General features: G+C 43.3%; 1 protein-coding gene across 1 annotated transcript in view; it reads left to right on the forward strand.

Moving 5' to 3' along the window:
• The first annotated feature begins 274 nt into the window (after positions 1-274).
• The window catches only part of LOC142574888 (uncharacterized), an 81079-nt gene continuing 64404 nt past the window's right edge, over positions 275-16949 (forward strand). Inside the window, exon 1 of the mRNA XM_075683886.1 lies at positions 275-359. Within this exon, the coding sequence (XP_075540001.1) occupies positions 275-359 (85 nt within the window). The remainder of the gene's footprint in view (positions 360-16949) is intronic.

The raw sequence follows: 16949 nt of genomic DNA on the forward strand, positions 1-16949 counted from the left end.
ATATCTTCCTAGCGAAAAAAGAAACGAGTTTAAAAGGATGCAAGTGAAGCTGAGTACTTGTTCAAAATACGGCGGGTCACTGTTTAAACTTTATAATCGACTATGTAAAGAATCATGCTCTATTCCACAGAAAATGTCCAGAGGTATATGGATTGCTTCCGTGAACCGGCGATCCATTTCGTGGTGTGCTCACAGGCCAGCAAACTCGGCACAATGAATCGTGCTCCTTCGCTATATCACCGAACGTCTCTCTCTCAGCTGAGACAGTTGGAAAATGAATCGCGCTGCCCTGTTCGGCCTCGGACTACTGACGGCCTGTTCGGCGATTGTGAGAGAATGCAAACCAAGCGCCGGTGATGGTACGTCCATATGTGTTGCGATATATTTCTCTGCTAAATTATTTGGCGCCAGTTCATGTGTTCAGGTGTTTGTGTGTGCGGAGAGTGACAGGACTCCAAATCTAATGAAAATTTGTTTGGGGCATGAGTGCGAAAAACGCTCGAAAGTACACTAAATATTCACACGTACGTATGCTTGTTGGTGCTCGGCAAGAAACGTTTGTGGAGCGTGGGAGGTACTGAAATTTTGTGGCAAGAAATGCGCAAACATACTTGCTCGAATAGAGTATATGTAATCGCACTTTCACATATTATGCCCCCGTTCAGCCTACCTCTTTAAGCCAGGTTGCGCGCCCGGGTGCCAAAATTTATTGGGAGAGTGAGGTGCTTTCTAACGTTCGACCATAGAGAAAATACCAGAAAACTAATAGAAGCATCGCTTTTCAAACTTCGTAGCAGTCTTGCTAAAGTTCTTCTGGTATTATGGATTCATTTGTTCTCTTATTTCTGTATCCCGTTTATATTTCTCTATTACGTTGAAAAGCACGTCTTGCGAGACACAGCTTTTCAAGCTAACTACTGGAATTCACACCAACCTGCATGAATAACACAAACGGACGCAATCTTCATTGATATTGAAAAAGCCTTCGACATGGTGGGCCATAAATGTTTGATATATAAAGTAAGCCTTCTTGTAGTAGAAAATATAGTCATTGACTGGGTTCAAAAGTATTTATGTGATAGGCGTCAAGCGGTATTGGTTGAAAGCGTTGTGTCCGACTTTGAACCTGTCGCGTCAGGTGTATTCCAGGGCTTAGTATTGGAGCCAACGTTGTTCTTAGTTTTTATTACGATGTTCACATTGGTTAAAACTAAAAAAAAAAATCGTCTATTTTGCTGATTATTGCGTTATTTATCGTGGTGTTACGGACCATAGCGATTACGAGGAAGTAGATAACGATTAGCGCAAATTAAATGAATGGTGTCATGATTGGCAGATGAGTATTAATATTAAGAAAGCAAAATTATTGCGGTTCACTACTTGTAATAACTTGCGTGGCACACTTATGCAACAAATAATGAAGTAATTGAACCAGTTGAGTCATTTAAATATCTAGGTGTCCATATAATGTCTACACTGACTTGGAACACACATATTGATTGGCTATTGGGAAAATCAAATCGGACACTTGGTTTCCTCCGGCGCACACTTCGAGGAGCTAATTAGGACGCAAAACTCAGTAGTTCGTTCGAAACTTGAATACTGGTCGGTTACATGGGACTCTTATCAAGCACACCTCAACAAGAGGCGTGATGCATTACAAAACAAAGCTGCTAGGTTCATCCTGTCGGATTACTTTTCCCATTAAAGTGTCATCATCATCTTCATCAGCCCGTTTTATGACCACTGCAGGAGGAACGCCTCTCCCTGCGATGTCCAATTACCCCTGTGCTGTGCCAACCGACTCCAACTAGCACCTGCGAATTTCCGAATTACATCGCACCACCTAGTATTCCACCGCCCTCCACTGCGCTTCCCTTCTCTGGGAGCCCATTCTGTAAACCTAATGGTCCAGCGGTTATCTAACCTGCGCATTACATAACCTGCCAAATACCTGACATGACATGTCAAATAGAATGTCAACTATACCCGTTTCCTCTCTGATCCAAACCCCTCTCTTTCTGTCTCTCAAGGTTATGTCTAGCATTCTTCGTTCCATCGCTCTTTGTGCGGTCCATCACTTCTTCTCAAGCTTCTTTGTCAGTCTCCAAATCTCTGCCCCGTACAGGTATGCCAGCACCGGTAAAATGCACTGATTATACAGCTTCCTTTTCAATGATAATGGTAAGCTTCCAGTCAGGAGTTCACAATGTCTGCCGGAGGCGATCCAACCCATTGTTATTTTCTATGCATTTCCTCGTCATGATCCGGGTTCACTGAATTGACCTAGGTGAACGTACTCCACAGACTCTAGAGGCTGACTGGCGATCCTGAACTATTGTTCCCTTGCGCGGTTATTCATCACTTTCTTTGTCTTCCGCATATTATTCTTAAACCGCAGTCTTACGCTCTCTCCGTTAAGGTCTTCAATCACAAGTTGTAACTCGTCTGCAGTGTTGCTGAATAGAACAATGTCATCGGTAAACCGCAGGTTGCTGAGGTATTCGCTGCCGATCCTTACTGCTAAGCCTTCCCAGTGTAATAGCTTGAATATTTCTTCCAAGCCCGCAGTGAGTAGCATTGGAGAGATCTGGTCTCCTTGTGTGACCACTTTTTTATAGGTATCTTCCTACTTGTGGGGAATTGAGGTAGCTGTGGAATAGCTTTAGACATTTCGCGGCATATTTACATAAGCCTCTGTACTCCTTGATTATGTAATGCCGCTATGACTGCTGGTATCTCTACTGAATCAAATGCCTTTTCGCAATCTATGAAAGCCTTATATAGAGGCTGATTGTACTCTGCGGATTTCTCCATTGCCTGAATAATGACATGGATGTTATCCATTGTAGAGTAACCCTGCCTGAAACTTGCCCTGTTCCCTTGGTTGACTAAAGTCCAGTGTTGCCCTCATTCTATTGGAGATTATCTTGGTGAATATTTTATATAATACTGGGAGTAAGCTAATTTGCCTATAATTTTTTAATTATTTAACGTCTCCCTTTTTGTAGATTAATACAATGTTTACATCCTTCCAGTTTTCTGGGACCCTTGCAGTCAATATACACTTTGTATAGAAAGCCGCCAGTTTCCCAAGCATTATGTCTCCTCCGTTTTTGATTAAATCGACTGTTATTCCATCTTCTCCTGCCGCACTTCCTCGTTACATGTCTTGCAAGGCACTTCTGACCTCATCGATAGTTATAGGAGGAAGTTTCTGTATCCTGTTCATTACTGGTTCAAATGGAGTTATCCTGAGTTCTCTGGAGACTCTACAGGTCAGTGTAGAATTCCTCCGCTGTTTTTACTATACCTTCAAGATTGCTGATGATATTACCCTGCTTCTCTTTCAGTGCATACATCTTGGTTTGTCCTATGCCAAGTTTCCTTCTCACTGATTTCAGGCTGTGTCCATTTCTTACGGCTTCTTCAATCTTGCGCACGTTATAATTTCGAATGTCACTTACTTTCCCCTCGTTGATCAGTTTTGACAGCTCTGTGAATTCTGTCTTATCTCTTAAGTTGGAAATTTTTATTCTTTGTCGTTTCTTTATTACGTCCTTTGTCATTTGGAAGAGCTTGCCTACTGGTTACCTTGTTGCTTGTCTCCCACTTCAATTGCTGCCTCTGAAGCCAGCCTAGTTACGGTTTCAGTCATTACCTCTATCTCGTATTGAGCTCTCTCTTCTAAGGCTGCATATTTGTTTGCAAGCACCAGCCTGAATTTGTGTGCTTTTACCCTTACTGCCTCTACGTTGACCTGTTTCTTATTGACAAATTTCACTCTTTCTCTCTTCAAATTGAGGTGAATTCTAGACCTCAGTAACCTATGATCATTGCACTTTACCCTACATATCACTTCTAAGTTCTGAACTATGCTGGAATCGGCAGAAAGTATGAAACTAACTTGATTTATTGTTTCACCATTAGGAATTTTCCAGGTCCACTTTCTGTTTCTGCGCTTCTTGAAAACGGTGTTCATTATTATCAGCCTATTCCTTTCTGCGAATTCTAGCAGCATCTCTCCTCTAGCATTCCTAGAATCGACACCGTAGTTGTCAACTGCTTGATCACCAGCTTGCTTGTTCCCCACTTTTGCCTTGAAGTAGCCCATTACTACAGTATACTGCATTTGCACTTTTCTAATCGCTAATTCAGCATCTTCATAAAACTGATCTACTTTATCATCATCACGGCTGGATGTGGGAGCGTAAGCTTGTACTACTTTTAATGTATACCTCTTATCAAGTTTCACTGCCACTACTGCTACGCTCTCATTAATGCTGTATATTTCGTCAATGCTGCCCACTATGTACTTAAGGATTAGGAATCGTAGCCTGTATTGCTTCTTATCTGGGAGACCTCTATGGCAGAAGACATGACCGTTAGTCAGCACTATAGTAGTCTCACCAGTTCTTCTAATCTCGCTAAGGCTAATGATAACCCAATAACTGATATTTTCTCAAAGAGTCCTTCTAAGCTAGACTCACTCGTGAAAGTTCGGCTGTTAGAGGTTGCCAGGGTCAGTTTCCATTGGCGGCCTATCCGGGCTCATGCATTCTTAGCACCCTCTGCTGCGTTATAAGTCTGACCACCGCCGTGGTCACGTACTCCGCAGCTGCTGGGAACTGAGGGCCGTAAGTTAATTATAGGAATCATGAAGGAGGAGGTGGCGGAATACTGCACCAGGGAGGCGAATTCCTGTTCCGGTTAGGGAGTGTGTTTGTTGAAGCTTAGGGGGCTTTCCTAATTTGGTTGTACCTGGATTATTATAGCCCCACTCGCTCTCGTCATCTTTTGCCGGTGTCAGGCGTCACTCCAAGCCTGCAGATGTAGTGCTATTCAAGTGTATCTAGAATCAAAGACAGCCTTGACCTTGCAATACAACAATAAAGACGGAAGGTGTCTCGGTTAATATTATTTCACATGATATATCTGAACCATACATCTTGCACTAACTCAGCAATAACGACGCCAGCTGCAATGTTTCCACGCGTTGACCACCCTTTTAAAGTTCGTCAACCAATTGCCCGCACCGACCTACTTCGTTTCTCAATTCTGCGTTTAGCAATCCGGGAATGGAACCAGTTGGCAAGATCAGTAGCTGAAAAAGGAAATGCTGATAAATTTTCAGAAGCACTACATCAATTCTTATCGCTTACCAAAAGCTAATGACATACCACAGCGATGTTCGGTAGTTTTGACACCTGCAAATAGCATGTTTTCAAACTTTCATTATGGTGTTCTTGAGTTCGTTTGTTATGATGTATAAAAAAAATCATGCCACGATTCAGTATCTGCTTGTCCAAACTACGGTTTTGCTTTCTGGTAATATTTTTGTTCTTTCTTCATATTCCCATCAGTGTGGACGAATTTTATGTATACTTCCTTATGCAAGAGTGCTTATGCAAGCTTTATTAGCACCGCTATATTATTTGTTGTGGGCATGTAAGTTTTGGTATTCATTGTACTAAAAGTGTCTCCCCCACCTACGCAATGACTGATGGGCCTTTAGGGTGAATTAAATGAAAAATGAAGAGTCATGGGAATCGGTATACCGACTCAAAATTGCACCAAGGTATGAACATGCACCTCATTGTGACATTGCGTACGATAGGCGGTGCAAACAGAAAAAGTGATAGGCGTATAGATAGAAAAACAGCGTTGTGGATTATATACTAAACGAGGTTACCCAACATTTAAATATTCTGCGGTTATAATTGCCGAAACGCTGCTCGTATAATGAAGCACGCCGTAGTGACGAACTTAGGATTAGCTTCGACCACCTGGAATTTATTAACGTCGACTTCAATCTAAGTACACGATCGGTCTTGCGTTGTGCCCCCGTCGAGATGTGGCCGCATCGACCGGAACTAAACACGCTACCTAGAGCTCAGCTGATGCACAGGCATTGCTACTAAGCTTTGTCGTAAGTTACAAAGCTACTAAGTTATGCACAAATTCGACCTTAAGAGGAAGAAATGTAGTTAGGGATCCCGTGTAATTTCATAGGTAAGGCGACCGGCGACCTACTTGAGATACAGAAAGGGGGCCAATTCAAGGGCCGCGCAGTCGACGGCGGCACAGCATTACAGGTGGTTTGATCAAATCGGAAAATTCGTAGGTGTAAAACGGAGTGAGCCAAGTGAAGACAACGGCAATTTTAAATCGCTGAGGGAGGCCTTAGTTGCACAGCGAATACGCGGAAGATGCTCACGATGGCGATGATCAAGATCTCCGAAACTGTCTTCACGTGGGTCTTCATTATAAAGTTCTGGCATTGGCACTGGCAGAAATTGGTGCATTCTGCCAAAATATTTCTTGCACACACAATCGCGAGAAACTGACCTAGTTGGTGTTCGTTGACTTTCCAATGCATCGAGTACCACTGATACACCTTTATTAAATGAACAAGAATGACGGAGCTGTTTATTGTCATGGAAGCTTTGACTCTATATCGGTTGCTATGGAAAGAAATTTTGATTCCACATGTAAAACATTCATGAATTAACAATCCTAGCCGGAGGACTTCGTGCTGCACTGGCAACTTGCTTAAGCAAATTCAAATACACGCTTCGGCTGCTCAACTGTTTCTGTTTGCCTGCAATAGTCGTGATAACACACTTATCAGATCATGTAGCGCGTCTCGCAAGGGTCGTACGCAGTTCCATCTTTGTACAGGCGCCGTTGTATTTTGACGCAGAACACGAATTTACTTCTGATGCCCTAAATGTTGTCATTTTCACCTACCCTGCGGCTGCATATCTGTTGTTTTATTTATCTTGATGTGCCTGTCGACGCTGTTCGCCGCAGCTGCCGGTTATGGCCTACACCTTGTCCCAGTTTGGTGCGAGAAAGGCGTAGGTTTTACTGCAGAAGCTTCTTTCCTCGGTGTCTCTCGTAAATTTTCGACCCACAGAAACTACGTCATTGTTTAACATGGTGGTATACAGCCTGTCCGCTTTAAGTTAAGGGGGTCAGCCGTTTCTAACCAGTTTCCCCTTCGCGGACAAATATTGTGTTGCACTCGCTACCGTTCGTCCCGCTTTGGCCACTAAATTTGGCCGTTACTTCGACGGCCTCCTTGAGATTGATTTTCGTTACTGAAGGAATGCCGAGCCTATGTTAACACACAGACGGCTCGCCGTTGTTACTGTCTGGCACGGACATGGTTTCGTTTGTTGTTGCACTTGACATGTTTGTTTGCAGAGAGCAGGCACCCTCTGTTTGTGGCAGCTCGTCCGCCTCTTGGAAAAATTTAAACGTATACTAGGTATACACAAGCTAGGTCACACACTTCAAAATGTTAATTTCGAAGATATTATGGGTGGGAAATACACATAGCGATATAAAGGCACGCGTTTTGAGGTCTACGCTAATTAGTACTATTGCAAAGCGCTTAGAGACGCTGACATAGAAGAAATGAATTTAGGCCTTTCGACTGTCCTTCGCTCGGGAAAACTCACATCTGGATTCCATTGAAACGTTCACCTACGTTCAGAAACGCACGAACATGCGACAGACAGACAGTCTTGCCCCCGTATTCAGAAATGCAACTTAACTTGAAGCTCATGCTTGATATAAATGACGCCTGGTGCGAACGCGCCGAAGACGCTCATCTCGTTTCTTTTGGTGCGTTGACGACAGGCGTCATTTAAATCAAGTCAAGCATGGGTTTCAAATTAAGATGGATTACGGGGGTAAAACTGGATTTGCTTCACGCCACATGCGCCTGCCTAGCCGTATGCTCCGCGTGGTTGTGCGGCAGCGTTCGGATTAGTCAAAACGCTTTTAAAGAATACCTAGCGACAACACGCTAACGCATCTTGCATGCGTGATTCATTCTATTTCTCCCTTCTGTTTGACACTATTAGTTATTGCGGTGATGGTGAGAGCCGTTGGGTAGCGAAGGCAAATGTGCCAGGTTGAGACGGCGTTGACTACTGACCGGTCTTAGTCAGCTATTTCATGTACGGTGCTTCGAATAGCTGTGGTAAGCTTAGTTAACGTAGCCGCATTAGTTGGCGTTGGGTCTGTCAGCCACTGCTCAAGTGTGCGCGGTCTATTAAAGAAGCCGTCAAACGATTTTGACGATTTTGTAGAAACGCATTCAGTCCTTAGGGTGGCTATTTCTGATCATTAAGTTACGCATTTAAGCGCTCCGCGCAAAGCGTGTAATCTAAATGATGGTTTTGAAAACATACATCGCTACCAATCGCAGCGCCGCTGTTCCTCTGATTTTTCAGCTGCCCCCTTACAAGCTACGTTGTCAGCGCAATTGATTTCAGTTGGACGAGCTATCCTATTGGCCATCCAGGTTGCGTGATGGATATTTTTTTTTTCGAGTTTTACGGTGAAAAAATGTTCGTCGTAATAGTTGAAACGGTGGTTCATTTGCTTCAATAAAAAAGTCAAGCGCACTTAGGTATCCCTACGTGCATGAATGGGAGAGCATTGCGACCTCTCTCCGATGCGGACTAGTTTTATGAAACGTAATGGTATTGTTTTCACGTCACCTTGTATCATTAATCGCAACACGTACCTCGGCCTCGTCTGAAGGAGCCGGGCGCAGCTACTGACTGAGAAGTCGAAGAACTTGCCAAAATCATCGGCACCGACTGGCAGTGGGCCAGCTGCGTCAGCGCATTCGCAAAGGGAGGGCCAGTATGGAAACGCTGGCATGATGAGGTGATGAGCGGCAGCGGAGCCAGCTGTGAAAGAAGACGACGTACACGCGAGAAGTGGCATGAGCGCGTCTGTATGACCACGTGACTTTTTGCACCATCTCCGGCAACGCCGCCGGATTCTCCGCTTCATGAGCCATATAATGCTTTCGCATTAAAAGGAACAGAAAGAGAATACCCAACGACAATTGATCACAACACTCAAGCACTTCAAGGAAGGTTTAGCTCGGGCCCAACTCCGACGCGGCCTATTCAAATGGATGTAAAACGCAAAAACGTTTTCCTGGGATAACCCGTGGACCGATCTTGATGAAATTGGTTGCATCTGAGAGAGAAGATTAAATTCTAGTGAGTGTTCTTAGCGAAATTTCGATTTACGTCCTGAATTTTGTTAAAAAGATTGTTCAAAAATTTGAAAGTTTGAAAGAAATAGAAGCATGAAGTTTAGATTGATAGCTGTGCATAAAAAACAGATGCCGCGGTTCTGTGAACGGGATCCATTAGAGAATTGAAGGCGGACAAATTCTATACGTCCTTTTATATCTTACATGAATTCGTTACTTTGTTTACAAGGGTTCTGCAAAAGCTGTATTTCCGTTTTAGTCAATTTTTGAGATTCATGTGTAACGTATCAATTTTGCCCACTTTAGATGTACTATTAGATGGAATTCACGGAATTGTATAATCAATTTTCATTGCTGAATTACAGAGTTGTGACCTTGATAGTTTCGGTTTTTTGAAGAGTTTCGATTTTTGCCAATCCTTAATGGAAAATTGACGGCCCAATTTAAATATCCGGAACAAACACTCACTATATTCTAAGTTTTTCTTTTAAATGCAACAAATCCTGTCAAATTTGGTGGAGTGTTTACCAATAAAAACAAATTCTCCTTTTACATGTATTTAGATAGGAGCACCCGAGCTATACTTTCAACAGAAAGTGTCGTCTGCTTGTATTACAACGTGATCAGTGATGATGCGAACTGCGCGGTCAGTGCTTGCCCCGAACTTTCTTTTCGCGAGCAGCATGGATCGCCCTTTCTTAAGTTCTGGGCTGGAAATCTAGCGATCAGTGACAAAGCAAGCTTCGATATGTGTTCCTCTGCAAGCAAACTTGCGAGCGGAGGGGCTGCAACGCATAGAGCGGTCGGTATCCGATCGGCGCCATCATCTGCGGCCGTCGTTCTGCGCCGTAGGAAAACTACTACAGTAGAGAGTCTTAGCGTGTCCGGTATTACGTAAATGCAGGCGGACCGGACGTTTCGCCATGTGGGTGCTGGTGTTAACATGATCGCTCTGCAGGGTGCAGGCACCTGCGGGCACAGGGTTCAATCAGACAAACGAAGAGCTAATATTGCAGTAACCAAGTCTATTCTACATTGCTGCTGGTGCAAATTTCCGGTAGCAGTGTAATTTTTAACACGTAGTGTTTTTAAATGTTTAAAGGCCTTTGCCCTTGGTAATGGCAATATGAGCTCCGTGTTTGGCCAGTGAAGCTCTACGCCACCACGTGATTGCACCGTGCCAGCAGCCCACGTTTACGTTAAAGCCCCTTGAACACTGCGGTAGTAGCACAGAGGGACTTTACGCCTCCGCCTACCATCGAAGCGCTCAGCTCACCTGCGTTTACCGGAATACCGGACATGCTCGGCGCTGTGACAGAACGCTCGCAACGCACCTACTTGGATAGCTCTAGCTAAGGATCGTTGGCTAGGCAGCTAGCGGAGAAGTTGGAGAGGCTTCGCGCGCTGGCTGGCTCCAAGGCAACCGGAAATAGAGGATACGACGTCACATCATGACGCAAAGCCAGTGAAGGCTGAGCTAAGTCCAGATCGCTTTGCGAACTAGTTGAAGGGAAAAAGCATTGCTAAGAGGATGGCAACTTGTGATCGTCATTCGGCTCTCTTAATACGAGACGTTTTGTTACGTATCGCCGCATTTTCCCCGTCGTTTGGGGCCATGAAAATATTTTCTTCATAATTCGTGATCCTCGTGTTTGCATAAGTCTCGGTGGTGTTGGCATTTGTATTTTGGGCTACGATTTGTTTAAGACAAGCGTTTACATGAAATAATATTGGTTGAACTTTACGAATTGCCTACGAGTTTGTGCAATTTTCATTGTTGTATTCGTGTTGTAAACAAGATAATGAATCTTTACATCGTCAAAGCTGATTGACAACGCCGGGTTTTAATAATAAAATGAAATTTATGCAAGGCGATACCTTGAAGTTTCATGAGTCGGTCAGAGTAAGCAGCGACATACTCAGCTTTCGGGACACTGGATAATCAGTGCTTGTAGCGGCCACTGGTGGAATCTTCCGTGTTCGACTCACTAATTTGGGGCTAATAAAAAATCGTACATGCGCAAAACCAGTAAAGGCCGAGAAAGGCACGTTATGGAGCTGTACCACACTTCGCAAATGCTACAGTGTTACCAGCGGGACTTCGAAATCTGTTCCAACGACACCTAAAGTTTAAAGAATTTGACCCCGTGGAAGATGCCGAAATGACGCGTCGTTTTGGAGGACCAAAACCGCTAGTATGAAAAAATATGGACGGTGACCTCCAAATCTCTCTGATAATCATGCAGTATGGAAACAGCTTTCATTTCGTCCTATCACCACGTCTCCGCCTGAAAAAACGCCCATTCCAAAACGATGTTTTCTACAACACAGTCGCGCCTTTGACCGTAATACCTTGATAATCCCCGTCGTATCACGAGTGCTGTGCGCCGTGGCCGAGTGGTTTAATCTCTCGTGCTCGCCTGCAGGAAGTTCCCACCCTTACAAAAATGGTTGTTCAAATTGTGATTCCAGCTTGATATGTTTTCGATGACGCATCAGAATGTTATCTTAAACACTACAGCTAATGTCTTTTAGCATCAACGTGGCTGCAGTCGCTCTGTCTGGAGAATACACGTCCCGATTTCTGCTGAAATATGTGTGCAGATTTCCAGATGTTATGCCTAATGTATAAACACTAAATACATTTAACATGAAGTTTACCACGACCATTCAGTAGAGAGTACTCTTTACGATTCTTCCAAAGAAAAGTAGACAAGTTTTATAGCGTATAATAGTGTGTAAATACAGCATATATATATATATATATATATATATATATATATATATATATATATATATATATTGTCGCGGTACCACGTCGCCAGAAGACAGGCCTCGCCGATCCTGTTTTGTGTGGACCACAACGTGTATACAAGTCGATGTGCTTGTCGTGGTACATAACGTTCCGCCGAGTTTTTGCACCTCTTCGAGTGCTTAATTTTTGAAAGAAATTGCGTCGCATGCTGGTAATATCGCTGTAATCTTCTTTCTGGGGCGTCTACGACGGACGGGCGATTGGTTTACAGCTTTTGAGCAAAACAAGCGGCATCAATAAATTACGCCGCAGCATGATAGCTTTCAATTGGAAAGAGGGCGAACAGACAGCAAACGCAGAGTTGCTGGACTACGGTAAGGAACATCGCTGTTCATGAGTTGTGGCTGTAAATTAGTTTCTATAGCCTAACGAATGTTTCATGTAATATTGGAAAGGACAATGGAGCGCTGGCAGACACAGCTAGTGCAGATGGCGCAGTCGACTATGGGCAGTGCCGAGGAGGTGCCTCTAGAGGAGAGTTCATAATAGGAGGTGAGTTCTGCGCTAGTTCTTTATTTCCCGTGTAAGTTTCGCTGTATGAGTGTGTTGAACAAGTCCAGTGCAGCACGCGCCGTCTGTCAGTCATGTTCGCGCACAAGCGTATGCCGCTGGTTTCGTTCATACCATGGGCGCAGTGACACTCGCCTCCTCCGACATTTTTGGTTTCCTTTTATTGTATTTTGGTGCGGGAGTCTATTCGCATTTCTTCTGTTTCACGGCACGATGTTGCCGATGGTTTCTCTGATACCGTGTTATACATGGACTGTGACGGTGGGTACAGTGCGCACCAGCTTGGGACAGCAAAATAAGCATGGCATGAGAAGTATCGCACCCATCATGAGAATATGTGTGTAAGAGCAACTTATGCGGTTGTACCACAGAATACGGCGTGGTCTATATTTAGTCAATTGGCTTCCCTGTTCACGTTGTTTCAGGCCTATAGTGCCATTTTTCAATGGTCGCTCTTAACCATGGCGGAGGGTTGGAGATTCAGATACAAGGTACTAGTTAATTGTATAATGTGATTCCCACTAATCTACCTCACATGCTTATACATATTGAACATTTAGATCTATTGCTCAGTTACAGTAGAGCGAGCTTGCAAATATCCTAGCTTCAGTCAAGAGGCTCCATTTAATTTTTCTGCTAACATTTGAGTTGACCTTCTCTCTTATTGCTATATTGTACTATATTGCTATTCCACTGCTATGTTGGGCTTAAATACTTGAATTTGATTAACACATTACTACAGGACAATAAGCAGTTTTTTCATGCTGCAGGAAAGTGTGAAATACAAAGTAACCCACCAACAGCAACACTGCTTACGGGATTAATCTCTTATAGTGCGTAAAGATGCCTGCCAAGGCAAAGCAGGTCCACTGTGTTGAAAGCTGGCGTCCGCATGAACACATGAACAAAGCTGCAAATGTATAGAAAGGGGAAGCTAGCATTCAATTCAGTAACAAAATCCCCATTCATGAATTATTTAGTATATCACTCTTCTAGGCTGCTGGGAGCCTAGAGTACCATTAAAGTCATAGTAGCACATTAGAGTGTTTCCTTTCCCCGTGGACTGCTCTGTACATGCCTACGAGTAGTGGACAGAGCCCTACCGAAATCCATGAGCTGCAGTAGGTGTAGTAGTAATGCATGCCAGTGCAAGTTACGCAACGCCGGGAATAAACCTGAAGTCATTTTTGCGCATAAAACTAAGCAATACTAGCTGTTTGCAGTGTGAACAAGATCGAATGTGTGCAATTGTGCCCATGAATCGTGATGATGGCTCAAGTTGGCACCGTTTAATTCAGTAACCTATACATAATTATATTAGAATTTTATACCCCAGTCCCTACACGAGAATGGTCGTCAGCTCATTTTGTGAACAGCAGCCACTACAGCACATCAGTTATGCCAGGCGTAAGGCAATGGCCGCAGCTGTCAAATGCACAGAGCTCGGAAGTAGCGTACAGTCAAGCATGGTCTTGTATTGACGATGCGAGGTTTGAGATCTGTTATGCCACGCGTACTTGAGCAACCTATGCAATACAGCACAAAAGAAGGGTCAAGCACGGTGTCTGGGAATACATATACCTTTTTGGGAGGAACAGCATGTATTCAGCGATATTTTCCGATCAGTTAGAGTGCACAAACGTCATTCAATAGTAAACAAATTTATTTTATTTATTTATCTATAAAATACTGTGGACAAGAAGTTGACATTGACTTTATTAATGCTTTTTAGTTTTTAATTTAGTATATTACAGTTCTTTACGATAATTTACATGAGAATATGCTTTCGTGGGAAGAGGGCTGCTTAATCTTATGTATTGATCTCCTACCGTTCATCTTGTGCTTTGTTTGGAGAAGAAATTATGCCAATATAATTTAAGGCAGTGAGAAAGTTTATTGGCTCGTAGAAGTTAGAAAATGTATGGAAGTTTTATTATTTATCTGCCTCTGAATTAATTTATCCTTTCTACTCATTTTATTCCTATTTCTCACAAGGAAACGACATATGTCAAACAAAGTGGACAGGAAACCAAAATTTGTTTCTCTTTGTGGGGTTTTTTGCAGACCCCTTGGCGGCCCCAAATAAATGTGCAACTGCTCTAAAGTGGCTTTTGCTTGCTCGAGTGGGTGTTTAAAAATACTGTACAGTATTCTGAGTAATGAATTTCTGCGCAAGTGTGAATGCATATGAGTGGATGTGTTATTGCATGTGTGAACATGTGGTAATAAGACCATACGAGTTATTTTCATGTAAATACACTTGGCCAGTTTCTCCTGTCCCCTTGAATCACAATGTCCACGTGTGTTGATGCCACTTACTTTTCGATTTCCAAAGCGGAAATCACAAAGGAAGTGCAAACAGGGCCAATAGTGTAGGTGCGGTTATTTGCTAACAGAAGTATTTTTCATGCGTCACTCATTGTGCTATACAGTACAGAAGAATGTAGGTTCCAGAAGAATTCCCCTACTCTTGACGAGAATGTAAACGTGTTGGCGTACATCAGTGAAGGTGATATGCATTTCTTTCCAAAGTAAATTGCAAGATAGATTGAATATTTGTTTTTGAACTGTACTTTTAGTTGGTTTTGTCAAAAAAACGGGGGGAGGGGCACTTTCAGTCACCAAGGGCTTTGGAAAGTGATTTTTTTTTGTAGTTATGATGATGATACTGAAGTGGCCTAATGTTTATCCTGTGAAACATTCTTTTTTGCAGTAGCTTCTGCATCATCTTTTCAGAAAAATATGCAGCTTCTAGAGATTTACGAACGGTGCATTATAATTCAAGACCTAAAGAGCTATATACAGAATAACAAAATATGGGATCTGCAAGTGCTCCATAAAATAGTGGATGTTAGTTTTCTATGCCTAGTAAGGTTTTATATCCTCGGGGGAAGGGGGGGAGTAATATGTTGTTGTTAGACTGATAATGCTGGTTGCAACGGTTCAGCTGATAATATTGCCAGATCAGAGTGCGTTTGGTTTCTAATACGCTCTTCAAACATTGCTATTCACTTCTGCGCTTCCCAGCAGTGATATTTGTTCTTCTCCATTGCACTGCTGTTCTGGCTGTCGTGCATGCTGAATGTCTGTATATGTAACATTAATTTACTGTCATTACCAGCAGTTTTACACTCAGGCTGTAATGGTGCATGCGAAGCTTTCACACTGCACCTCGAAGTAGCAGATTAAGCAGAAGAGCAGCTCGTTGCATACTACCCCATTTTCTACGTGAATGCTGTGACGAGACAGGAAACCATGTACGCACAAGAAGTTGCCGACACAGGCAGGAGCTCAGTTTGTCTATACTGCCTCACAACGGGTTAAAGAACTTGAGGATGAGGCTAAGAAGCTACGGAACCGGGCTGCAGTTGCCGAAAACATCATTGACAAGTGGCCTCCCACCCCCTTTTCTTTTTGTCATACATGAGTGGCCATTGGATGGTGCAGCTCCTTCGCAAACTGCCTCGCTCATCTGTATTTATGCGGTGTGCAGTGTTGCCGAAACTCAGTTTATAAAGAATTCTGCCTTAGTGGAACTGCCTGAAAGAAGGGAAGAGGTCATCCGACAATTGGTTCAAGCCATGCACAATAATTTCGCTCTATCCCTTGCTAGTTGGATTCATAGTATAGCATGCAGTGAATTACAGGGTTAATGTCTTAATTAGGCGGCCGTGACAGGACAAGCACTTTGTAATATGGCTGATTTCTGATGGCATTGACTGTGAATTAGGACGCCCGTTATAACATTCTATGGAGTCTATATTTTATTGCGTCAACCTTAATTTGCAACAGATGGACGCGCTGACAAAAATCAACGCTTTAATGTAAACATTAATCGTGTTTGTTTTCCTCATCTTAGCATGACAAAAGTTGAGTTTCACTTACATGATGTTTCCACGTTACATACCCGCGCAGCTATCACACTTATATTATTTTGTACACAACGATAATCTTAGCAGTTTTGGGGCCGCTTTTGTGGATCAGTTCATCAAGGTTCCTAGTTCTGCCCAATAAGCGCTGTCCACTGTGCTAGGCTCATTATGAAAGGCTCGCCTCTTGCGTGTGCCTGATAACAATGATGAAGAATGGTATACGATACTATATCATCGTGATATGTAATGACAAATACATTACTACTGCGTGTTTTTCAATCGCCCGTTGCCTAGGTTGACGCGCGTTCATGTTCGTAGGTTTTTATTTCTCTTTTTTAACTGCCACCTACTCAACATCAGGCCTCTGTTAAGAGCGGGATCCGATCACCTGAAATACAAACTTTACTTCTTCGGATGCAATACACTTTTCGAGACGGCGCTGGTCCTCAGCTCGTCTACGGCAGTTCACTAATGCTGCAGCCGCAGAGGAGCAAGCGCGCTTAACGTGCATATTCTCAGGTTCCATTACGGCCGTCTTACAACGCAAAGTATCTTTCTCCGTGGACCACGGTTCCTAATTGGGACTAATGTCCTTGCCACTATCATAAACAACCTAGTAGCCTGCACACTAGGACCACAATATTCTGGAAACTGTCATGGCGGTGTGATGTTCCTTGCATTTGATTAGCGAGTTTAAAATTTGCCTGCGATTTCGAAGAAGTTT

The sequence above is a fragment of the Dermacentor variabilis genome, chromosome 3 (assembly GCF_050947875.1).
Source record: "Dermacentor variabilis isolate Ectoservices chromosome 3, ASM5094787v1, whole genome shotgun sequence".
Classification (NCBI taxonomy): domain Eukaryota; kingdom Metazoa; phylum Arthropoda; class Arachnida; order Ixodida; family Ixodidae; genus Dermacentor; species Dermacentor variabilis.